The 24,017-nt window shown below is 46.0% G+C and overlaps 5 protein-coding genes and 2 long non-coding RNA genes across 9 annotated transcripts; 1 reads left to right on the forward strand and 6 right to left on the reverse strand.

Moving 5' to 3' along the window:
- Positions 1–4,802: 4,802 nt before the first annotated feature.
- Positions 4,803–5,099, reverse strand: LOC136187920 (uncharacterized). The gene is made up of 3 exons (XR_010670032.1): positions 5,077–5,099; positions 4,933–5,017; positions 4,803–4,878 (listed from the first exon to the last, which is right to left on the reverse strand). It is a non-coding gene; the product is annotated as an uncharacterized lncRNA (long non-coding RNA).
- Positions 5,100–5,545: 446 nt separating this feature from the next.
- On the reverse strand, positions 5,546–7,751 carry LOC136188403 (nucleoprotein TPR-like). The gene is made up of 16 exons (XM_065976149.1): positions 7,591–7,751; positions 7,434–7,538; positions 7,313–7,386; positions 7,161–7,257; positions 7,049–7,110; positions 6,957–6,998; positions 6,774–6,887; positions 6,658–6,708; positions 6,513–6,605; positions 6,384–6,464; positions 6,245–6,332; positions 6,137–6,193; positions 6,038–6,082; positions 5,842–5,933; positions 5,692–5,784; positions 5,546–5,638 (listed from the first exon to the last, which is right to left on the reverse strand). The coding sequence occupies exons 1-16, from the start codon at positions 7,700–7,702 to the stop codon at positions 5,546–5,548; spliced, it is 1,299 nt and encodes a 432-aa protein (XP_065832221.1). The 5' UTR covers positions 7,703–7,751.
- A 1,292-nt stretch (positions 7,752–9,043) lies between these two features.
- On the reverse strand, positions 9,044–10,694 carry LOC136187890 (DDB1- and CUL4-associated factor 7-like). The gene is made up of 9 exons (XM_065975604.1): positions 10,545–10,694; positions 10,385–10,486; positions 10,191–10,289; positions 10,025–10,138; positions 9,903–9,968; positions 9,751–9,842; positions 9,569–9,686; positions 9,379–9,496; positions 9,044–9,321 (listed from the first exon to the last, which is right to left on the reverse strand). The coding sequence occupies exons 1-9, from the start codon at positions 10,677–10,679 to the stop codon at positions 9,149–9,151; spliced, it is 1,017 nt and encodes a 338-aa protein (XP_065831676.1). The 5' UTR covers positions 10,680–10,694; the 3' UTR covers positions 9,044–9,148.
- An 853-nt stretch (positions 10,695–11,547) lies between these two features.
- On the reverse strand, positions 11,548–14,973 carry LOC136187917 (F-BAR and double SH3 domains protein 2-like). 3 transcript variants are annotated; one of them, XM_065975632.1, is made up of 11 exons: positions 14,831–14,973; positions 14,672–14,769; positions 14,561–14,606; positions 14,389–14,465; positions 14,181–14,325; positions 14,046–14,108; positions 13,911–13,984; positions 13,213–13,248; positions 13,020–13,152; positions 12,797–12,837; positions 11,912–12,011 (listed from the first exon to the last, which is right to left on the reverse strand). In XM_065975632.1, exons 1-11 carry the CDS (start codon positions 14,858–14,860, stop codon positions 12,005–12,007), a joined length of 750 nt encoding a protein of 249 aa, XP_065831704.1. In that variant the 5' UTR covers positions 14,861–14,973; the 3' UTR covers positions 11,912–12,004. The 3 variants fall into 3 exon arrangements, with proteins under 3 accessions (XP_065831702.1, XP_065831704.1, XP_065831705.1); XM_065975630.1 differs by lacking the exons at positions 13,213–13,248; positions 13,911–13,984 and adding an exon at positions 11,548–11,852; XM_065975633.1 differs by lacking the exon at positions 13,213–13,248.
- Positions 14,974–15,005: 32 nt separating this feature from the next.
- Positions 15,006–19,763, reverse strand: LOC136187916 (probable E3 ubiquitin-protein ligase HERC4). Its single transcript, XM_065975629.1, has 27 exons — positions 19,501–19,763; positions 19,281–19,446; positions 19,151–19,224; positions 18,894–19,080; positions 18,808–18,839; positions 18,656–18,747; positions 18,505–18,591; positions 18,195–18,458; positions 18,033–18,142; positions 17,815–17,980; positions 17,555–17,759; positions 17,448–17,497; positions 17,332–17,400; positions 17,212–17,271; positions 17,051–17,158; positions 16,854–16,943; positions 16,596–16,802; positions 16,495–16,542; positions 16,346–16,441; positions 16,169–16,284; positions 16,064–16,111; positions 15,940–16,006; positions 15,795–15,877; positions 15,629–15,737; positions 15,398–15,575; positions 15,293–15,345; positions 15,006–15,238 (listed from the first exon to the last, which is right to left on the reverse strand). Exons 1-27 carry the CDS (start codon positions 19,724–19,726, stop codon positions 15,077–15,079), a joined length of 3,153 nt encoding a protein of 1,050 aa, XP_065831701.1. The 5' UTR covers positions 19,727–19,763; the 3' UTR covers positions 15,006–15,076.
- Positions 19,764–20,183: 420 nt separating this feature from the next.
- LOC136187918 (spindle and kinetochore-associated protein 1-like) lies at positions 20,184–21,419 on the reverse strand. The gene is made up of 5 exons (XM_065975634.1): positions 21,246–21,419; positions 21,066–21,190; positions 20,887–21,014; positions 20,665–20,835; positions 20,184–20,615 (listed from the first exon to the last, which is right to left on the reverse strand). The coding sequence occupies exons 1-5, from the start codon at positions 21,337–21,339 to the stop codon at positions 20,285–20,287; spliced, it is 849 nt and encodes a 282-aa protein (XP_065831706.1). The 5' UTR covers positions 21,340–21,419; the 3' UTR covers positions 20,184–20,284.
- LOC136187919 (uncharacterized) lies at positions 21,394–22,336 on the forward strand. Its single transcript, XR_010670031.1, has 3 exons — positions 21,394–21,962; positions 22,018–22,185; positions 22,240–22,336. It is a non-coding gene; the product is annotated as an uncharacterized lncRNA (long non-coding RNA).
- The last annotated feature ends 1,681 nt before the right edge of the window (positions 22,337–24,017 follow it).

The raw sequence follows: 24,017 nt of genomic DNA on the forward strand, positions 1-24,017 counted from the left end.
GACCATCATTTCGTGCGACTCCAACATCAATTCGAATTTATCCCAGCGAGTGTGCAGCTGAGCTAGCTGCTCCGATCCGCCCCCGGCAACAGATCGAAGCAACTTGTTCTTCATCTCAGCTCCTTCGAACAATGGCTTAATCTAGAACACCGTCATCAACAGCTAAAACACGAGATTCTCTTTCTACCTGCGGTCTTCTAGACGACAGTTCAGTGTGCAGCTGATTTGCCTTTCCTATCTCTTCGACGCTTTGCGGACGCGTCGAGAGATCGTCGACGGCACCCGAAAGAAAAGTGTCAATCGATTGAACGTTTAGCGTTATCGAACGACGCAACGACGACAGAAGAGAGTCGTAAAGTCGTTGAATATGATCGTCGATCGTCGCCTTTACAGGAACGGTCGAAACGACGACGCAATCCACTTTGATAGAACTAAAAAAGAAGAAGAATATCGACTGTCAGGTTGGAAACAAGGGCATTATTAGAAGGCCGACGTTTCTTTATTAACAGTCTTATGATTTAGCATTTTTTCCCTTACGGAGTTTCCATATGGAATGCGTAGAGCTCCAGTACAAACAAGATACTAGCGTTCTACAGACGGACACCTCTCTTTTTTACCTTGGAAGTTTCTCTGCCTCTCTTCCTTTGGCCTTTAGCTCCCTGAATTCTTTTCCCAATCCTGTACCGTTTCCAGCTGTTCGTCGACCAACGCTTCCAAATCGATTTGGCCCAGGATGACCCAGTCTCGAAATATGTCCAACGCGGCAACGAGTCGACGAAACAGCGTCTCGGCTTTGCGATAGAGGGCATGAAACGAGTTGGCATTCCGATCGACCATCACAGAAAATATCGTCGACGTTGCCGAGCCGCTTTTTTGACTGATGATCGAGACTCCGTTGAAGTGAAAAGGAATGCACATGAACTTTTTCATTTCTCGGTAATATTTCGCTTTGATTTCTTCAAAAGGAGGACGAAATTGCAAGCGCTGTTGCCTAACGAAAAATGAAGCATGTCAGCAATACAACGCCGACAATTTTTTAAGTGTGAATAATACATTATTATATCTATGCCGGAAAATTTTATAGAGGCGTGGTTGTTTAGCTTTAGTTTAACAATCAATCCGTCAGTCTACAATAGGGGACACTTTGTCACCGCGCCCACTTTTAGAAGGACCAGCGTTCTTAGAAAGAGTCTCTATATCTCTTTCTGAGCTCGTAGTTATTTTAATGAACATAGCTCCGTTACAGATTAGAACAACAGAGCAACTTCTTCTCAATTTTTGCCAGAAATCGACGAGTAAAAAATTCATTTTCGCATTTTAAGCGAAAATGTAGGGCATTTACTACGTTATAACACTAGTAAATGCGAAAAAACCATAGCTGCCGTTTTATAGGAGATAGGGCTAAGTAGGCGCGAACGAGAGGAACGCCCACCTTCGTTTAACCTCCTACGAGTGAAGTTGCTCTTCCAGCGCTCGATCGCCTAGTCTAGTTATATCTACAGAAGCTATTAAACGACTGCCGAAGCAGCGAAACTAAAGATTCGAGGTAGGAGAGCTCATTTCCGCCTATCGACTGGTCCTTAAAATGGCGGCGTCACGTGGTCTGTGACGTGTATGTAGACTGACGGATAGCTTTTAGCTTTTCTAGACACGCTTAGTCTTTCAAACCCACGGAGATCGATGCTGGAGCGACTAGCTTCGAGAAATCTCGAAATTTCGAACAAAAGCATCGATTTCTACGAACTGCGCGTTCGAAATTCACGAACGTAGTTCTAGGATCTTAGCATATTTCACTTGGCGCCGGCGCGCAGCGCCGGTGCCCAGTGAAATATGCTAAGATGGGTGTGGTGGGCGGGGGCGGGGGCGGGGAGGATGGCGGTTAGTTTTTCTCGCGATTTTCTCAGCCAAACCTAAAGATTGGTCGATCCCATGAATCAAAAAAGTTCTATAACCCAACAGTCTACTAGACTACAAAGAGAAACGGCCGAATCGCGTCGAAAGCACCAAAATAGCGCGATTTTCCGATCGCATTGCGGTTTTCTCGCCTAAAACGAACGATCCGTCGAATCGAAACGCTTTAGAATTGCATTTCCACTTCAACTAGGAGAAGAAACGACTGCATAGCGTGAAAAAGGACCAAAATATCGCCATTCTTGGTCTCCCACGCACAAAATGTCGTTCTTCTCACACCTAGTTCACAGCTAGTACGAAATCGCCGTTCTAATGGCTATTCTAGGCACGCTTAGTCCCTCGAAACCTACGAAGATCGATGTTGGAACGACTAGCTTCGAGAAATCTCGAAATTTCGAACAAAAGCATCGATTTTCTACGAACTGCGCGTTCGAAATTCACGAACATAGTTCTATATTAGTTAGGATCTTAGCATATTTCACTTGGCGCCGGCGCGCAGCGCCGGTGCCCAGTAAATATGCTAAGATGGGTGTGGTGGGAGGGGGCGGTGGCGGTGTGGTGGGAGGGGGCGGTGGAGGATGGCGGTTAGTTTTTTTCGCGATTTTCTCGGCCAAACCTAAAGATTGGTCGATCCCATTAATCAAAAAAGTTCTATAACCCAACAATCTACTAGACTACAAAGAGAAACGGCCGAATCGCGTCGAAAGCACCAAAATAGCGCGATTTTCCGATTGCATTGCGGTTTTCTCGCATAAAACGAACGATCCGTCGAATCGAAACGCTTTAGAATTGCATTTTCACTTCAACTAGGAGAAGAAACGACTGCATAGCGTGAAAAAGGACCAAAATATCGCCATTCTTGGTCTCCCACGCACAAAATGTCGTTCTTCTCACACCTAGTTCACAGCTAGTACGAAATCGCCGTTCTAATGGCTATTCTAGGCACGCTTAGTCCCTCGAAACCTACGAAGATCGATGTTGGAACGACTAGCTTCGAGAAATCTCGAAATTTCGAACAAAAGCATCGATTTTCTACGAACTGCGCGTTCAAAATTCACGAACGTAGTTCTATATTAGTTAGGATCTTAGCATATTTCACTTCGCGCCGGCGCGCAGCGCCGGTGCCCAGTGAAATATGCTATTAGTTACCTTTTCCTTGAGTTCGTCGATCTGCTTTGCCAGAACGCTCTTCTCTTCTCTCAGGACTTTGTTTGACTCCATGAAGACGTTTAGGTTGTTGACCTGCGAGCAAAACGAAGGAAAAAGACGTCGGTGAAAGTGAAATTGTTGGACGACGAAGATTCCACCTTGTCCATGACATCAGCATGCTGTCGTGCAGTCATAGCAGAAACCTGTAAGAACAATGTACGTCAATTTTTAACAAATAGTCTCTCCTACACGTACCTCGCTTTTTTCTTTTTCTTCGCCTAACGCTTTCCTCGTTTCTTCCAACTGTTGTTCCACGTGACTGTACCTCTGCTTGTAACTGTGAAAACCTGATTATTTCGCTTTCTTTACTGAAACAAAATTTTTACCGAACGCAGTCCGCTTCAATGACTTCGCACCTCGTTTCGGCGATTTCTTTCTCTCGCCTCAAAAATCTGAACAAAGAATATTAGAAAAAATTCGCTAAAAGTCTCAAGAAGTACCTGATAACATCCCACAATTCGCTCGCACTGCGCTGACCATGATCCTCCGACTGCCCTTCAGTCAGATCGCCCGATAAGATGCCAGTAAGAGCAACGGCCGATCCACCAGGCTGGGCAAGAATTCGCGTAAAGAGACAGTCACAACGTTCTCCACATTACTTTTTCTTCGGCCTCTTTTTTCAAAGTTTCCGCTGATTTATGATCCTTCAAGGCGCTCTGCAACTTCTCCGAATCCTCTTCAATTCGTCGTCAGAATGCTGAAGCCGTTTCTTTAACATAATACATGATTTCTGTCGTAATTCTTCGATTTAAAGTCTATCTACCTGAAGCGACAATCGTTGTCGTTCGACGGTCGCTTCCCTTCTCACTTCCGCTAGCTCCTGCTCCAAGCTTTCAATCCGAGAAGAAAGCTTTGTCTGAGTGAGAATATTGTTCTTTTCTAAATTTGCCTAAAGCACAGAGACCGTATAATCAAACCTTTTCCCCCCACTCGTTTTCTCGCTTACCTGAAGAGTTTGAAGATTTCCTAGCAAAACATTCTGGCCTTTTCGCTCTTTCATAAGGTCTTCATTCAATTGAAGTAGCCTTCCTTCAGATGACTTCAGTTGATCTCGTTCTAGTTTCAACATTCCCTGCATGTGCTACAAAAGAAAACGACACCTCACTGCAAGTATCTCTATCCGCGTCAAAATTCCACGTACCTCGCTTTCGGGCACTTTTCCTGTATCGTTGCCAATTCCTGGCCGGAGATAATGCAAAGTGTCACAGCTCGTCATTTTAAGGTAAAAACTGATCACCTGTCTCGATTTTTCTAAGGCAGTTTCCAGTTTTGACTGAACGTCGGTCATGTTCTGGTCTCTTTCTTGCAGAATGTTAAGCTCCCTCGTTCGCGATTCCATGTGAACGTTCAACATCTCGGCCTTCTCCTTGCTGAACTCCAACTACGTACAAAGTCAAGTGAGAATCGCACAGAAACGTCTTGTGCGCTCCTTGAACCTGAGAACTAAGTTTCACTTTCTCCGATTCCAACTTTGAAGCCTTGTCGCGTAGCTCTTCAATACGACTCTCCATGAGCCTGCAAAAGACGTCAAAAATCCAAAGCGCGACTCGGTACACCTTTTGCGCACTTGGCATTTTTTAATGTTTCCGTTCGATACAATTCAAATTCTTTTTGAAGAACTTCCGTCGCATCGTCTCCTCTGCCCAAACTCTTCGATGGCGAGCTCAACAGGATAGAAACGCCGGCAGTTTTCGTCGGACTTTTGCCACCCTGAGCCAAAACGCGGCACATGTCTCTCTGTCGAACAACGGCCTCCACCTATAAAAAGAGATGATAGCCAACTCTCTCCTAAAATTAAAATTAAACAAGTACCATATCCTCTTGTTTCTTTCGAGCCGCTTTCAATTCGTTCAAGTCGGCGTGAGCCTGGTCAAGTTGATTCTTAAGCTCAGCAACCCTACAACGGGGGGGAGGATATTTTCTCAAGATGACGTTTTCAAAGCTCGTTCTATTTACCGTGAATCGGCCTGAATTCGCTCCTCGTTTTCTTGCTGTTCACTCAGCTTTCGAACGACCGAAAGCAATTCCAAATTTACCAGCTGCAATTCGTCGATATTCCTAAAAGAAATCGTCTACGTTCACTGTCTTCTCAAAGACGCGATACCCACTTGAACGTGAGGAGTCTCTCAGAAATGACTCAAGCCCCCCGCGAATTTCCTCGCACTCCCTCAACAGAGTCCGAAACTACGAAAAGAAAAAAAAACAATTAATTATCGGAAGAATAAATTAGTACAGTAAGCGAAACCGCGCACCTGTTGCTTGAGATCTTCAACTTGCTGTCGTAACGCGGCGTCGGACTTTTTTCAGGTCGCTGCACAATCTTTCGCTGCTGAGCGCCTTGGTTCGTTGTCTTTCAATTTCCCTCAGAAAGAAATTTTTTTAACAAGATAAACGAAAAGAGATGAAGCGACGCACTTCCGTCGCTTCACCGAGTTTCTTTGATATAGTCATTCATCGTTAGCGTTTCTTCAAAGCGCTTTCGCTGTTCTTGCAACATCAGCGCTTTCGTTTTCAATTCCTAGAAAATGACGATGTCATTTACAAAAAAAGCCAAATCAATTCTACGGATACCCTCAAAATGAGATCCATTTCTTTTCTCAGCTCCTTGTTTTCCTCTTGCTCTTTGGTAAGCGCCTCCTTTGCATCAACGTAACTCGAATAGATCTAAAAAACACGCAGTGCTGCAACGTAATGATAAATAACGATAAGGCGTGCGCGTACCTGAGTTAACGTCATTCCAGACTTGAGCCGCGCACTAGACGCAGCCGCAGACGGATAGACCTCGCGAAGGGTTTTCTCTGACAACGAATGGCCTAGAAATACAACAGTGAACTAAAATTTCCGTACAGAGTCGCACAAGCCTAGCTACAGTACTACTAGCCAGTCAAATGCGTCTCCACATATATAAGTGTCTTACTGCGAGCTTCTTCTAATTTTTCTTCCAGTTCTTTGACTTTGGTTTCTGGAATTGTTCGCACGTTAAATGAGCAAACATTTTTAGTTGGAGATTATTTACCTAGGAGTCCTGCTCTTGCTGCTAGCGTTTCTTTCTCCTCTTCCAATTCGGCTTGATCTAAAATCACGCATACCAAACAGAATCCTTTTTGCACTCAAGTCGTCTCACATTTGTTTCCTCTATCTACAGTCACTTGCAATTCTTCGACGGCCGTCAGCATCTCCTGAACTCGTCCATCCAACTCCTCGGACGATTTCTACAGAAAGAAATTACTAAATCAATTTTTGACAACTTTCATGACATCTACCTGATACAACGCAGTCAGCTTTGATTGAGCAGCCAGTTCGTTATTATGGTGCTCATCGGACGCCATTTTCTCGTCTCTCACCTAAATGACAACGTCATCCCCTAGAAACGGAATCACTTGTCTTCACACCTCCTTCAATTTGTTCAAATACACATCCAATTTGGCCTCCAGTTCACGATTCACTTTCTGCGTCTCTTGAGCAATTGCACCGAGTCTTCCAACCTAAATTTCGCGCAGGCAATACCAATCCGAGCATCTGCTCGTCTCTTTGTACCTCTTGTTCTTTGGCACTCAACTGCACTCTGAGATAAACTCTATCCGAAGCCTAGAAATGGCAAATACCGTATAATAGACCGGTACCATATGGTATTCTGACAACTGTTCACTTACTCTTTCATGTCGCATGCTGACCATTTCATTTGATTTTGCTCTCAGCTGTGACTGGAGCCATTCGTTCTGCGAGGTGAGCAATTCTTTTTCCTCTGCCAGTCTCTGTTCTTTGGACTGCACACACCGAAAAAAAAGATGCGTCAGATACTCATTAGAACACGTTGTTTTCTTTATTTGGCTTGCTTTAGAAAGCGTTTCCTTGCTTTGTATTTCTCCAAGTTGAAGCTGGAAATAATCCCATAAAAAGTGTCCAAATCCACACGAAACTAATATACCATTGCATCGTTCTTTGCCTTGTTTGCCTTTGCGAGACGCGCCGACATATCGTTCCATTCCTCTAAAGAAAAACGATGCATTTTATCTCTTGATCCAATCGAATCGACTTACCATCCAACTTGGCGATGACATCATTCTTTTTCTCCAATATGACAATCAATTCCTGTCGACCCTCTTCTGACTTTTCCAGTTTTTCAACCAGTTCATTCTGAAAAAGCGGCAAATGTGTGAAGCAAACTCTCAAACTATTTATCCCCTATTACTTTTTCTCGAGAAGTCAAGTCTCTTGCAGACGACAAGTGATTTAGACGCTCGTTCAAGTCGCGTAGTACAGAATCTACAGAAAAAGTTTAATTTCGATGACATTCCTGCAATGTTTGTCACCTTTTTCGGAAATATTTTTCCTCAATTTCGCATTTTCCGTCTCGTGCAACTTGAGCCGTTCTCCGACCGATCGCAGCTCTTTTTCCACTCGGTGGAACTTATTTTCTAATCGCACATGTCTCAGAGGGCCCCTCTCCGTTCCCCGCCTGCTTTCTACCTGCAGCCAGAGCAAGCATGTCCTTGGCCGAATTCGATTCTTGCAAAGCGCGCGATGCCACGTCGATTCGGCGATCGTACGCCTCCACGACACGCGCAAATACGTTTCCCATGTCCTGGCTTTCAAGCAGCGTCCAAGCTGCCGCAATTCGATTGCTCGCAATGCCGCTGAACCGACTCGCGTTCCGCCATGTTTGTTTGAGGAACCCCGTATGCGACAACTCGAAAATTGAAGGATTTCATGGCTTCGAAGCTGAGCAAAGTGACGCTATCGGAGTCTTTTCGTTACGTTGCTTGAACTAAGTTTGTAGAACTTCCAAACGTTCACTCGAATGTGGTATCTGATCGACGGACGCGATCAGGTCGTCGGTCGCCTCGCTTCTATGCTATCCGGCGTTCTCCAAGGCAAAATTAAACCAAACGTCCAAACAAGTTGCGGTTTGGTCAACTAGATCCGGGTACTTTCAATAGCTGAGCTCATGATACCAATGATACCACGGATTGTAGAGAGACAATCCGTGATAATACTGTATTTCATCTAATACAGTATAACAACAATAACTATCTTTTTGGGCCATGAATCGGAGCCATCAGAGCCAGCCATACACTGCGGTTGAGTACGCTTTGCAAAAGCAATGTCCAGATTGCAATTCCACAAATAAAGACTCGGGGGAGCAAAATTTGAACAACCCAAATCCAGTGTCCGATCGCATAAGCATCATGACAACCCATTCTGATTAATTAAAACTGCCAGGCAGCTGCTGCGCATTGAGCCTGTGATACAAAACGAATGAACGATGATGACTGCCTATATATATATATATATATATATATATATATATCAGTAGTACTGCTTTCAAGTTCAGGCAAAGCCTATTAGAGCTTAGGCTTAGAACACACGAAAAACGACGAGAGATGAAGTAGAATTTAATTAACGTGACTCGAACAGATCGGACGTGCGGCTACTACTCGGGCGAAAACGATCCATACGTCACGTGGATCAGCTAAGGTAGAGGATCGAAAAGAGATGGGGCGCGGAAATAATTGACGGAGTGAATTCTAGCAATATTTTATTGAATTACGCCGTTTATAATCGAGATCTCGCCTACACGCAAGGCATGTCCGATTTGCTCTCACCTCTCTTTGCTGTGCTCGACGACGAGGTGAAGGCGCTCTGGTGCTTTGCGCTTCTCATGAATTTTTCTCCAACCCCAAACTTGCTCTTATAAAAAAACACGGTAAGACAATAGAGAAAAGTAATGACCTCTTTTTTATTGGTAGGTTTTGCCGGCTGACGAGGAAGGACCGAAGCCTTTTCAGGTTGTCATAGAGATAGCCAAGGTAGGGCAGGTGGAAATCGCTGTAGTTTTTCTCACTATCGACACTCGGGTCATTTGTTCAGCTTCACAGAGATCGACAAGGCTCTCAGCGCGCTTTGCCTTTGGGAAGTATCCCGACTGCATAGACTTGGACGGTAAGAAAAACAGGGAAAAGTACACACGAGAAAAACGCCCCTTCTTAATTCATCGAAGGGCTACAATGCTGCAATGGTTCCACCACTACACACGCAGTATTTCCATGAAGTTATTATAACCAATTGCGATCCAATCAGGCTGCGTCGAAGCCCACTGTATCTGATTAATTTCGCCTTCCGATGAATAAGCAAGTATGGGACCTTCGATAGGCCGAGGCATCTGCTGGATGTCCCATATCAGAGCCTGGCGGTCATCAGCTGAAGAGAAAAAGACAACGATAAGTATATGCCCTAAGACGTCCATTTCGAATTTACCTGCTGTACATATGTGGCAAGAAGAGTGGGGAGCCCAAGCGACTCCATTGACTTGGGCCTTGTGATTGCTCAGTTTTGCGACGGGAAAGAAAGGCTTTCGGACATCAAGTATAATGACCTGAGCAAAAAGAACTCCCATTAATTAATTAATTAATTAATTAATAATTGCTCTAGTTTTTCTTTGTTTGACCTCTTGGCTGTCCATAGTGAACGTTGCCAGATAATTTGGATCCTGCTTGTTCCACGACAGACGCAACAAGGCTCGATGAAATTCGTCTTCGTAGATTATCGTCGAATACTCGAGATGTCTAACACCATATGTCAATAAATAAATAAATAAATAGTCGGTTCCCCTTCACTCTTTCGACGCACCGAAGGTCGAACATTCTCACGGAACCGTCGGCTCCGACGGAAGCGAAAAGATCTCGTCCGCTGCCGGCACGACTGAAGGCAATATCATAAACCTGAAGGTAAAGTATATATATATATATATGAGCCGTCTTGCATTAGCTGCTATACAATACCTCTTTGTTGTGGGCTATCAACTGGGTCTTCACACAGCCTGATATTCTTCGCACGATCTGTCCAGTCTAAACACGGAAGAGTTTATCTTGAAGAAACCCGTTTGCTGTTCCGTTTCGCTTGCCTCCAATCCCCAAATGGTGCACGTCGTATCGATACTCGATGTTCCCAAGAGATTCGGATCGATTTCGTTCCAATCGAACGACGTCAACGGAGCACAGAAATCAGAGTTCTTATTCTAGAAACTACAAATTCAAACTTCCCCTTTCGTTTTCCCCCCATTCCCTCACGTTATTCAAAAGACATTCTAATATCGTGTCCGACTCTCCGACTCTCCAAATTCTCAAATAGTCACCAGCAGTTGCCAACAAATCAGGCAGGGACCCTTTCTACACCCAAACCTCATAGTCAAAACTTCTGTCTAATAAGGTCCCCCTCTTCTCTCTCTTTTATGGATCTAACAGAGTCCCCCCCCCCCTCATACACTATCAGGAATCCAAATGATTTTCGTAGTCGGATAGGGATGCTCGAAGCAGGACTTCAAAGTGAATTCGCCCTTTTCTTCGTCTAGAGATACTATTTGGACCTGCGAGAGAGACGTCGCCTCTTGGAAATTTGGTGCCGCGCCTCGTTCTTTGGCTTACTCTGTTATTGTACTCTTCGAGGAAGCTTCCCAAGGCAAGTCGAAATCTTTTATCGGGTCGTATGCTCCAGTTCATGCTGTATAAAGGCCAGGGAGCGGCGTACTTATAGATTTCCTTGCGTTTTCCCGTCGACATGTTGTTGTTCTATCTCTAGCGTGCTTTAGGTAGGTTACCTGGAAGCATAGATAGAAGAGAAAGGGTTCTATGCTGGAAGAAAGGAGAGAAATGGATGACGAAAAGGCCGGATTGCAAACGTAAGGCGTGTATACGCTCTCACTCACGTGCATAGAAAGACGACGCGTTCATCTATTCGCTTTATTGATATCGACGTGCATACTGCCGTACGTCGACGCGGTCGGCTCGCGTCACACCGTCAACCCGGAAGCGGTGCGCGAGTCGCCGCACGTGCGCTTCACAAATACGTCGAACTCGCGTGGGCGGCATCGTTCTCTTCATGTTCGAATTGAGGATTACATGCTGGATTAAATTCGCTCACGTCTACGGAGGCAACGTTGTTTTGGAGCACGTGAATGGGACTCTGAGTGACGACGAGAGCTCGGCGTCGAATCGTTGGATTGCAGCTCTCGTTGCTAGCGTCGTGCTTGGCGTCTTTGTCCTCGTTTTTCTCGTGTTTGCGGCGAGATTTTACTATTTCATCGTCCTGCATCGATACGAGGTGTCGACGAAGGCCATGTCCGAGTTGCAGGCATTGAAAGAAAATCTAGATGTGACGTCAGATTCAAACGTAGTCAATGATGCGAATCGACGAGACTTTGTTGCCGTCGACTTGCACTCAGATCGCAGTTCATACCATGAAGCTATTGACAATCTTTGAACGGCAGTGCTATATTTAATATAAAGTCTCTAGTTTAATTTTAATTAGATTAAATAATTTTAATTAATTAAAGGTCACGAGAATACTTTCTACATGGCTTCCGTTGCAAGACGCTCGAAAGAAGGAGAGGAACTCGCGTACGAAGGTGAGTGGGCCCTTATGTGTCGATTAAAATCTTTATACATAGGATAATATTTATGACGTAAATACATGTACTTGAAATACGTATAAAAAGTTAATTAAAAATTGAGGCGTTTCTTCTAGGGCATCTACGACACGTTGAAAATGTGCTCCAAGATCTCCAAATCGGCGGGCGGAATCGGTCTCAACGTCCACTGCATTCAAAGTTTCATTGCCGGCACAAATGGCATGTCGAACGGTCTCGTTCCCATGCTTCGCGTCTACAACGCGACGGCGCGCAGCGTCGATCAGGGCGGCACCTGAGGCCGTTTGACCATAAGCAAAAACAGTGCCTATAAGTAAATAAATAAATAAATTTTTAATAATTAAATATTTGATTATTTTTTCTTACCGTTCAATCCCTTTAGGACTGAATAAGAAGTCGATGATGGCGGCGCCGCCGAGCGTAGCGTCGAGGAGTCAACGGATGTCGTAGTCGCGTCGATCATTGTCTATAAACGCAAAAAAAAACGATGAGACGTCATTGTCTTTCCTCTTCGCCTCTATTGCGCGAGTGACACAAAGGAAACGGGGTCAAATTACCCGAACGAAAGCAAATGAGTCGAAACGAAGGGTAGAATAGACGCGTATAAGCGATTGCGATCGCAATGGGACAACCCTCGCGAATCGACGTCGGTCACGGAACTAAACGTGTGCCCCAACCCCAACACCCTCATTCAAATGCCTCGGTTGGGGGCCTCTAATGTTATTCTTCCCCTCCCATTTCCTGTTATGCGATCACGATGTGTCAACGGACCGTTTAGCGACACATTAGATTTTGCCCTGTGGCGCGGCTTTTTCCTGGACGTAATTGCGTTTTGCAATTAGGGGGCCCCGATTGCGAGCTGTCTACAGACGCGTCGGGGCGAATTGGGAGACAGCGAGGCGAAAAAAATGCGCAGGAAACATAGCGGGAATAGATTACGTTCCAACGAGGCGTTTAGGTGGTCCTAAACGGTTTCTAGTGATAAAGCAGTTACAAGGCACAATGAAGTGCCTGGAATTCTCTACCTACGCGACTCGCGTTGTGAGCATACCGCGACTGTCGCGTGAATGAAATTTTAAAAAGGGCGCGAAAGAAACAAGGAGGTCGTACTGTATATAGGAAAAAATGAGAAAATCTTCCGCCTACAGCTGCATTGAGCGGAAGTGTGTGCGAAAAATGCGTGGGATGAAAATCTCCTAAGCTAAGCGGGAAAATGTCCCCGGTATAGCGGCGCGCGCGTAAATCTCTCACCTGCGATTGGCTGTCGGTAAAAATGCACTGAGGAGACGATCCTGAACGAAAGAAAACGAATGCATGAATAAATAATCGATCGAAAAGAGACAGTAACGCGTTAGACAAACGAATTCACGAACGCCGTACGCGAACAGCTGTCTACCGTACATCGCGCGCGCGTTCGCAAAATAAAACAAACAGACAATCGCGCGTGTGTGTGCTAAGAGTCTACTAGTAGTACCGAGCATGGGATCGGAGGCCGCAACCTCCGGTACCGAAAAACCGCACGACGTTCGACGAGCCTTATTCGGTTGGATATTGGTCGTCGGCGAACCCGGATAGACGACGCCACTTGTCGTCGTGGCAGGATAAGTCTGAAACATGGTCATCATATGGATAGTTATGCGTAGCGGAGACGACGTGTCTATACATACGCTACGGGACGTTTTCCCACCCAGTGCAGAATTGAACTATTAGATCAGAGTGAATTGGATAATAATGCCCAGCGTGTGTACAGTACGTGCATGTCGCGCGCGATTTTTATCGTATTGTCGCGCGCGGAAGGCCCCCCTGCGCGCCGGGGGTCACTCCCCCATCTCATTCATCGTTGGAGTCGCTATGTTACGGGTTAGGATAGCGTCTCGCGGCGGGTTGCGGCGGTTAGAGCGACGATAATTGCGATTAAACGGCCGCAATCGTCTCCCAAAGGGCCTCGAGGGATCGCGGAACCCGCCTCGATCTATTTATGGTCGAGCGGAAATGATCGCGCGCGCGAGGCTTAGAGAACGAGCCAATAAAATTGAAGCGTTGGGCCTTCAATCGATAGCGTGAGACAGGGGTTTCGACCTCATCGGGCTTACCACTTCACCCAATCAATATCCAATTGTAGAATTAAGCGGTCTACACTGAGGGGGCCCTTGGGGCTTTGAATCGATTACGGAAACTGCACAAGTGACTCGTCCACTTTTCTACGGGTAGGAAACGATTACGTACGACACGGGATCGCGATAGAACATGCTTGGCATTCCCCTCGGTCGAACGATCAGTTGTTATTGATCGTATCGATGCTCGAGACACGCGCCGTGCGCATTCTGCCGCGAACGTAAAAATAGAACGATGCACCCAGTCACACCTGTTCTCGGCGTCGTGGTACGACTTCCGCGCTCCCGCCGAAACAGACTCCAATTCACGGTACGTTTTCTTGGCCTAATGAAGAACCCCCCAAAAGCTTCCCCACACACGTCGCAGCCCAAGAGTCCATCCGCACCTTAGTAACCTCTTTGATCGACTGCTGCATTTCGCCGTGCAGCTGATTTCCCAAATCGTGGCACTATAGAGAAAACAAAAGGAAGCTCGCACAGTGCACCTAATAATAATCATCATATTGAATTGTGTCACTTGCCTTCTTAAAGAGTTGCACTTTCGTCTGCTTCTGCGACTTCGCCATCTCGCTCACCTGACTCATCAGCTGTTCGGCGATGACCAAACGAGCCCGATACACCTTTTCCGACTCCTCGAGCAGCGTTCGCCAAACGGCAAACGCCGAGCTAAAAAAAATTCAAACAATTATTTCAAAAGAAAAAAAAAGTCGCAGTCGTCGGGAAACGAACCGATTACTATCGACGTCCCCGTGATACCCGTTCGCGTCTCGCTTCTGCATGAACTGCCCGACGAGTCGGAGCATGCTCTGTGGGGTTGAGAAAAAAAAAAGGGGGAGGAGGAGAACGGAAACGTTAGAAGAAAAAAGGGGAGCTTTCGACACCCGTCGCGTGAGAACGAGACCTGGGCGTAATCTTTTTCGATGCTCGAACGCTGCTTCGTGAAGTTCCTGCGACAGGAAGCGGACGCCGCCGTTTTTTTATATAGCGCGATGACGTCGATTGGATGGATCACCGTATATCGTCCAAGAGATCGACTTCGGCTTGGTTCTTTGACTGGGGCTTCGTCATTTCGTCGCTCTGGACGGTTTTGAGGGCGGCGAGCGTTCGAGACTAGATCGATAAGCGATTATTCGAGCGATATTTTTGTCCTATCCGTTTTTGTTTCGCGTACCCGTCGCAGCGGTAGCGTCGGATGAGCCATGTCGTTTGAGCGAAGCGACGGCGGCGAACGGATCCAGCCGTTGGAGAGAGTGCCTACGTAAATATGCAGAGCATTCGAAGCCCTTTGCCCCGCAAGGCCCGTCTGTAATCTGTGGGCGAGAACACGCCTAACGTGCGCACTACTGCATGCATTTTTGAATTCGTATTTTTAGAGTACGAAATAATAACACAACTCCCACGTGATATCGCAAAGAAACTAAACTAAGCCAAACCCCGACGTGTGCGTGATAGCAAGAATTAGCTTATCTCGAAGAACTGCCTGAGATCCGTAGTGGGGCAAGTCCAAAATATTGAAACACGTGTGGGCGACGGGCAGTCTATCGCACTTCGGTCCGCAGTCCGTACGTTGAATATAGAACTAGAAAGATCAACAACACTGTATCCGGCATTCAACATTATACATTTATAGTACCGTCATGCTCTTTATCCCTGTAATAGGTATCCGGTCACTTCCAGTCAAGAACACTACATCAGATTTCCAAAACGATTTATACCTCTACCATTTATTTTATCTGACCCAAAAATGCCTTCTTTAATGTATCACCTAATCCACGCAGAGTACTCCAAAACCAGATGATTGTCCTATGCTGTGGATGATAACCATTCTTGTATTCCGTCACCTTCTCCATTTCCAATAAATCAAATGTGGAGTAGCCCGAAGCGATCGACATTAACTCTTTTGGATGAAAGACAGCCTAAAGGAAAAAAAACCTTACTTTCTATATAAAGCTATTCAGTGTCGACTCACGCGGCAAAGTTCACTGCAGACGCGCCAAAATCCTCGATTGAATGCCTTGAATTGGTTCTCTATTACTTTGCTCAGCATAAAATCGACGTAGTAGGCAATGTATTCATCTCTACGTATACAAGCCCGTGCAACAAATCGAAAACCCCATGCAAATTCAACGACGTACCTATTCTCTTTCGTAACGCTTTTTTGGCTTCCGTCCGGAATCAAATCAAATGTGAGAAGCTCGCCGAAAGACGAACGAGTAATCTACATACAAAAAAAAGAAACGATATTCATAAAGGAGCGTCAGTTAATTGACGCCCGCGCACCTGAAAAGTCAAGCAAAACATATCCGTAAAATCGTCGCCGTCGTAATCTAGCAGCGCTTGTAAATTTCTACAAAACCCCGAGCCCTTTCTGATTCAGAGTAACTACAATTAGCACATCCCCTACTCCGCTAGAGATGGGTGCAATTCTTTCAAGTCTTGCAATGTCAATTGCCTTTGTCAATCAGATAAGGTGAAAAGACGTCAAATAATAATCAAATACTATGCTGACCGACGAAGAAGTTTTTTGTAGACGACTAGGGGAAAGTTCGTATTAAGTATGACGTTATTGTAAATCGCTAAGCCGCAGACGATTCCGACCATTTCGAACATGCGTTCTTCGTACGACTAACAATCATCATCATCATCATCATCATCATAAATGATTCGAACGCATCGACGAGCGTACGTGTTCGAAGAACCACGTTAGGTTCGATTCCGGAAGAACGGTGAACATTCCGAAGTCGGGATTAAATAGATCGCGAATGAGGAAAAGAAAAAATTCCTACGCGAAATCTACTCCTCATTTCACGAAATTAACCCATTCGAAAGGTATACCTTCTTTACTCCGCCGGCATCCATGCCTTCCTCGTCGTCGAACTGAACCTAATGAGACAAGGTCTAGTGAAAGGAGAGTGACACACATATAAGATCTCGACGTTGAGCGGTTTTTTGAAAACTGGCTCATTGGACTGATCCTGTTGCGCCGAGTACTTGACCACTTCGTCGAGGGTGTCGCGAAGCAAACAATCGCGACGAATTCGAAAAATTAGATACGGTTCGGTCATGAAATTTTCGCCGGCGTTAGCAAAACGATGCTGAATCAGAACGGAGAAATTGCGTTGATGGGCAATGTTGACCGCTTGCTATAAAGAAAATAAATTCTGATTGCACATTTCAAAGAGTCACTCTTATACCTGCATTTGAAATCGAGCGTCCAAGTCCAACAACTTCGACTTCATGCGAGAGTCGAAAAGAAACGGAAAAGCAAACAACGCCGGGATTTCCTATACATTTTATCAATTAAATAAGAATTTATTTAATTAAATTAATTAAGGTTTTCAATTAAATCAAAACGTAATTAATTGATTAATTTTAGTTTTTAATGACCTACCTTAATTAGTCGAAAGTAATCCTCGGTCAAATCGAATTCCTTTGAATTGTTGAGCTGTTCGAGGTAGAACGACTCGTACGAAATGATTTCGCCGCCCGCTTCGTTTGTCTGCGCAGAGTACGTTTATTCTGTCCGTACAATTTTTTTCTCGATGCACTGGCCTTGTTGAGACACGTCAACAATTGAAGACAATTCCACAAGAAGAATCGCCCTGGTAACTCCTGTGAATGTGCTCAATTAAAAAAAAAAAGAATCGAGTGGCCACGGCTCGTCGTTTCTACCGCAAGCGATCTGTGAGTCAGACGACCCTTAAGCGGAGCCAAGAGATGTGAAATGGATCCCATGAATATCTGAGAAGAAATGTCTGAGTAAAACACCATCTCTCGTTTTTTCTTACGTTGACGACCTTGCCGAAAAAATCGGCGCCGATTTGTATTTGTCCTTGACCTTCATTGCAAATAGAAGAGAAGATTACGCATAATATCTAACTTTCTGCGTTCCTACCTATAATCTTTCTCTGGTCGCTTGATAGGGACAAAAAAGCTTGAATGTAAGCATCTATTAAATCGATGTGTTTTTTTGGATTGTGAAAGAAATGGCATTCCGGCAATATGATAAACGCCCGAAAAAATTCTTCGGGCACGTTGGCCGGCACCGCGTTGCGTTCTGTCGTCCAAGTCGTAATTCCTTGCTGAACGGCTAAGCAGAACTAAGAGAAACGGATTGATTGTTTTTTTTCATTTGTTTTATAAACGATATTTCACCTTCTCTTGAAAAGCTAATTGTTGTATAGTAGCAAGTCGACGAAGAATTTGCCTGACCGATTTCATGTCCAGAGACATCCACCAGTCGTCGGAAGAACGAGGAACTCTCTTGTCTACGAACGAGCCATTTAGAAGAGACCACGACCCGAACGCGGCAGTCACGCGTCTGCAAAATATTAATTAATAAAAACAAATAAAAATATTGCTTGTCCACCTACTGAAGAATTTCGTCGTAGCGATTCGTCTTCTCCGCGTCGTCAATCAACGAATCGAGAAGAATTTGAGAAACAAAATCGGGAGTCCAAACGGGATTCGGCAAAGAATCCATCTAATAAAAAAAAAAGTGAGTCTTCACAAAACGCATTGGAAAAGTCACACACCCCCCCAAACGGATTCGACGATAGCAAAGCGAAGGACTGGTAGCCGCCGGCGAAAATTTTATGCGGATACGAGGACGTTAGGGCAGCGTCGAGACTCGAAACGACGGCGGGAACTTTCGTCGATTTGATTCCCGTCCCGAAGCCGAGCTGTCCACTTCCGCCCAAGCCGAACGCGTATATGCGACAGTTTGAGTCGATCAACGCGATTGTGTGCTGTCGTCCGCAAGCCACTTGAACGACTGAGTTTCCCATAAGTTCCATAACCTAAATATTAAATTAATTTAGGTATTATCTCCTTATGGATTTGTACCTGTTTCGGTACGACGTGAGAATGACCGAAATCGTGACCCAGTTGACCGTTTCCGTTTGACCCGAACGTAAACAGTCTTCCGTCGTTCTAAAATGAAATAAAATATTATTTTTTCAGAACTTTTTCTTTCTGATGATGATGATGATGATGCCTTAGTTAGAAGGGCTGTGTGATCGCCGCCGCAGCAGACGTGGCAGACGTCGTGATCCTTCATCATCTTTATCCACGTCGGCGTGCAACGACCTAAAATGACAAAAGGGCGTCTTTCTCGTCTTCCCTCCGAGGAAAAGTCGTCGGTCTCACCTAAGGTGTCTCCCAAGCCTAATTGACCAAAACTACGAGCGCAAGAAGAAATTTCAATTGATAACATATTTGCCATGTGTTCTTACTCGTTTTTTCCCCAGCTGAACACGTTGCCCGATATCGTCAAGGCGACGCTGTGAAATCCACCGGCGGCAATCTGAGCGATTGGCAAGCCCGAGAGCATGGAAACGCATTGAGGTTCACAAGCACTCGGTCCCAATCCACGCCCCAGTTGAGAGTAACCATTGGAGCCCCAACTGTAAACAAAACCAACTAGAGAAAAAAGTGACGTCAAAAATCAAATCAAGTTAATTAATTAATTAATTAATTAATTAATTAATACCAGACGTCAATGCGAGATTGTGCTTGTTTCCACAGGTGACGAGAACGACGGATCCAGTGAAGCCCTTGACAAGTCTAGAGACATCTCTCCCTCCCATAGAAACAGCCGTTCGTTTCTTCTCTAAATATACCGCGGTGTTTTCCAATGACGCTGCCCATCTTTCAAATCGCGCCCCAATTGCCCGTCGGAGCCGTCTCCCCACGCGTAGACGAGCCCGTTCACCGTCAAAGCGACCGTGTGATGCGAACCGCAGGCGACCGACTTGAACGACATCGTTTCCAATCCGACCATCAATTCTATGGAGACACACGTCTGTTTGCGGGGGTTCTCTTCGTCTGGCTAGCTCTTACTGAATTTCGTCGTCGCCGTATCGTGTCCCGTTTGACCGTAATCGGCGCTGCCGCACGTGTAGACCGATCCGTCTTCGGTTGCGAGTGCTGTGTGCTCGTCGCCGCTCGCGATCGAGACGATCGCGCTTCCGTCAGGCAGTTTGACGCGATGCGGCGTGCTGATCGCGTTCTCTTCCGTGCTGCCGAGACCGAGTTGGCCCGACGACGCCTTTCCCCACGAGTACATCACGAATGTGAGGCAACGAACGCAGACACACCACTGCGACGAACGCCCGGACAAGGAAACAATCAAATTGAGATTTTCAATTGAATGTTTCGATGCTGACCTAACGTCGTTAGCTCGAATTGTCGCCTTTGAATTTCAAGCGTTCAACTAGACGAGGTCAAAGAATGTTACACTAGTTCCACAACGGCTGTCTTTCTATTCTCTGAGACTTCAAGGCGCTGTGAGCCGAATTTTCCCGCTGTTTGGATGCAGTGCGAGACGCACGTCGTCGGCAGGAGAGCGACGAAATCGGTGACGATTAATTGGAGCGCTTGAAAGGCGACGTGAATGACGGATTGCCCTTTCAGCTGAGCCGCTTGCATGAGAATGTCGAGAAAGAATGATCGACCAACCGTCGACTAAACTCTGTCCACTCGAATGAAGAATCTAGAGTCGTTTGTGCGAGCGTCCCTTTCAATCGAATCGTTTTCTTTGACTACCTGAAGGACGCATTCGAGTTGCTGCTAACGAACATCTAGATGCTCTATCCGAGAAAGTTTCTGCAGGGTTCTTTATCTACTACGCACTGACTATTATTATGTATCTATTGATTCCGCCTCTGCGCGATTCTTTGAGTCGTCCGCAATGACGTAACATCGTCAGAATCGACTTTCCGTTGCTATCCAATTCGAGTTTTTGCCCCAATTGACGAATGTCGTCGTCCGTGAAAAAGTGCTGGCCTGCCGTATCGTCGTTTTCCGCGTTTCGAAACGCTTCGAAGCGTTTCATGGCCTGCGTGCCCAATTTCGATCTCGGCATCGACATGATTTTGTATTTCTCCTCGAGAATTCGATGCAATTCGTCGACGCCCGTATTCACCTGCTCATACGTCATTCTCTTCTTGATGTATCTAATAAGAGAGAATGAAAGTTTCCATGGAAACAGAAAATCTTACGTACATTAGAATCAAGTCAAATTCGATGATAGTCAGATACGGGATTTTTGGAGTAGTTAACGATTTTTTAGACGTTTTTCTTTTCAGTTCAACCACCGCCTCCTTGGCTTCGACACGAGGGGGAGGAGGGTTCGTTTGATGATGTCGAGGTGGGCTACCAACGGGTATAGGCTGCCTGGTAATCGATCAATACATATACAGCGCTAATTAGTATTTAATTATTTACTTTGACGGTGTTGTGTAGACTTTTTGTTTGGGTTTGACTGGCTGCTGAAATCCGGGAAGATGAGTCGGTAGATGGGTGTTCATGTGAGATAATTGCGTTTCGAAGTCGTTCGTCATCTCTACTAATGCCTAAGGGGCGAGGATAAGGGACTAGGTCTTCGATTAGTGCGCGTGGCTTACCGCGAGTTTTTTTACAGATTCTTTGCGTCGAGCGTTTTGCGCCTCTAATTCGTCCAGGATCTGATGGTTTTCTGCAAGTTCGTCGGCTATTTGTCGCAATTCGTCGCGACATTCGGCGGAATCGGCTAGACGATTTTCCAAATGCGATCGTTTCTTTGTCTAACGCAAAGGTACGCCTACTTGCGCCTCGAAGAGCAATCAGTTGCTTGATTCGCTCGACTTTTGACGCAAAGTACTCTTCCACAAGTCTCAAATCTCCTTTCGTTTCTTCCATGTCAAGCGTTGAGACGTCCCGGACATCACGTGAGCATGTCGACCGTCTTTCTCCTCGACTGCTCGCTTTCCATGCTCCAAACGACGTCCGTCGACGAAGCGGCATACCAGCGACGACACCTAGCCATCGAAGGCCTCCAAACGATCATCCGTCACATGGGCGCTCTCCTAGCCTTCTCCTCATCCGTCGAGCCTCTCGTCTCGTGGACACGTGACTACACGTCCATCGAATCACGTCTCGCCGTTCCAATGGGCGACCGAACCGACGTAGCGCGAGCAATCCAATTCGCAATCGACTACGTCGTCGCCGAATGGGGCACCGTATCGCCGCCATGCCAAATCGTCGTCGTCACCGATAGCCGATCGATCGACGCGGCTACGGCCGATTTCGCGATTCCTTTTCCATGCAAACTTCACGTTCCCCTTCTCGCTTCCCCGGACGAAGTCGAATCGATCGATAAAACGAGCGCGCGCCTTTGCAATCCGCTCGGTTTCCTATTCATTCATTGTCCCAATGGCGCGCTTAGTTTCCAGTCAAGCTCCGATCTGTTTCGGCGGTCGTCTTTTGCATTCAAACGCGAAAATGGTTTTTTTGCAACGGACGCGCGGAAACACGTCGGGAAGGTCGGCCAATTTGTGACGTCATCAATATCCTATGACGTCATTCTTTTTTCATTAGTCACATTGTGAATCCTTTGGTGAGAGCCCGAGCGAAGGGAGTTCAACTTCACAAGGACGGTCCCCTTGGAGATACGACGTTGGAGTGCTACAATTGCGGCTGCAAGAATGTTTTTCTTCTCAGATACGTTCCGGCGAAGGCAGAATCCGTTGTCGTTTTACTTTGCCGGTAAGATAAGATAAGAGAAATATTCCTTAATTAATTAAAATATTTGTTGTCTAGACAACCGTGTGCTTCCCAGAATTTGAAAGATCAGACTTGGTGAATAATAATAATAATATAAGCACTTATAGTAACGAAATAGAATCTATCACCCCAGTGCAGGTCTTCTTTACCTCTGCATGATGCATTTTGAACTTCATAGCCTGAAAGACACTCACATCCTCGTCCACTCGCCACCTTCCATAGACCCCCTGGTTGACAGAAATGCTGCGGTGCTACGATAGCTTCGGCGTTCGCGATACATTGACCGTCTATGACTTCGGTTTTTGTTGACGATTTCGTTTGAGGAAATTGGGCCAGCTGAGTTACGATGCTTGGACATACATAAGACTTCACTTCCACAAGATTTAGACGCATACAAGACCCCGTGTCTCTGAAGGCGACGAACAGCCCTTCGGATGTTACGTCCAAGTTGGTAGTAACTTTGTTTTCTGTGTTTCCGTCTGCTATTGATACTTTGATTGACGAAAGAGGTACTTATGTTTGCGTCCAAAGTCTGGTAAGTGTACAAATCGAATATTACTTGACACTGGCCGACGAATTGCGCGTCACAGGCGGCCATGGTGAATGTCAGCTCGATGGAAACTGACTCCTCTTGTGACACGTTTATAAAGGGAGAAAGAAGCCAATTATCTTGAATTCTCTTCTTGAATCCGCACACTCGAAAGAATTGACCACACGGTGATTCCAACTGAATCCACTGAGGAGAGAATGGTGGTATTAGGGGAGAGAAGAAACAAAAGACTTCCGGAGTCGGCGAGAAGACTTACATTGATCGGTTCTGCGTTTGAGACGGCGCTGCTTCCATCGTTGTCCCTCTGGAATTCTTTCCAAGGAGGAATGACGTTTCGTTGATCTCTCGACACGTACAGATAGCGGGTATTGCTCGGTGGATCGCGCCACGGCTTTCCCACATCGTCCGGTACAACCCGAAGACATATTTCGTCAAAGGCTGTTTGACTGGACGGCTCGAGAAGCACGACAAGGACGTGCACCGTTAGAAAACCAACGCAACGCCAAGCCATTCTTACCGATACGCATGCCCAGTAACTGACAAAATAATTCAATTGTTTTGAAGCCCAAATAATTGAGACTTTCACTACTATCGTACTATACCTTATATTCTCGCAAAGACATGCTATCGTGATTATTCCTGCCAGTGCTTCTACAATGACGAGTAATATACAAGCACAATCATCTGAGTAAATCCAGTAGCTAGAGGAGGCTGTAATCAGTTAGTAACAAAAAAAGAGCAGAACAAAACTCCTTGTAGCCAAGACCTCACTGATTGTCCTCACATGGCCGAGTCACAGTCACAACTTCGTCTTCCTCCGTTTCGGCATCAACAGCTGGAACATCCATTGGGGGTGTTTCCACTGCTTCCTTCTCTCTTATTTTATGTAGAATCCAAGCTTGGTAGTACCGTGTCGGGAAAGATTCCATGATGGCGTCGAGTTTCTTCGTTGCTTCAGCACAGTACTCGTTGTATTTCGTTGTCTTAGGAGGAAAGAGCCGACGCCGACGGGCGCGGCGGAAAGATCGTTGTTTACCTGACGATCGAGCCTTTCGGCTGTACGGGAGACCTATCAGCAGTGCCGGGTGGTCCTGTTGCACGCATCGTGTGCGCGTTCAGCAGAAGGACATCATGCTCCACGACGAGTATCACGACGAGTTGAAGGAGCGTCTGGGACGCGACGACGTCGTCGTGCCGCAGGTGTTCGTCAACGGCCATCACGTCGGGGTGAGCGAGATGTTTACTTGAATTGGCACACCAGCTT

The sequence above is a fragment of the Oscarella lobularis genome, chromosome 6, assembly GCF_947507565.1.
Source record: "Oscarella lobularis chromosome 6, ooOscLobu1.1, whole genome shotgun sequence".
Taxonomy (NCBI): domain Eukaryota; kingdom Metazoa; phylum Porifera; class Homoscleromorpha; order Homosclerophorida; family Oscarellidae; genus Oscarella; species Oscarella lobularis.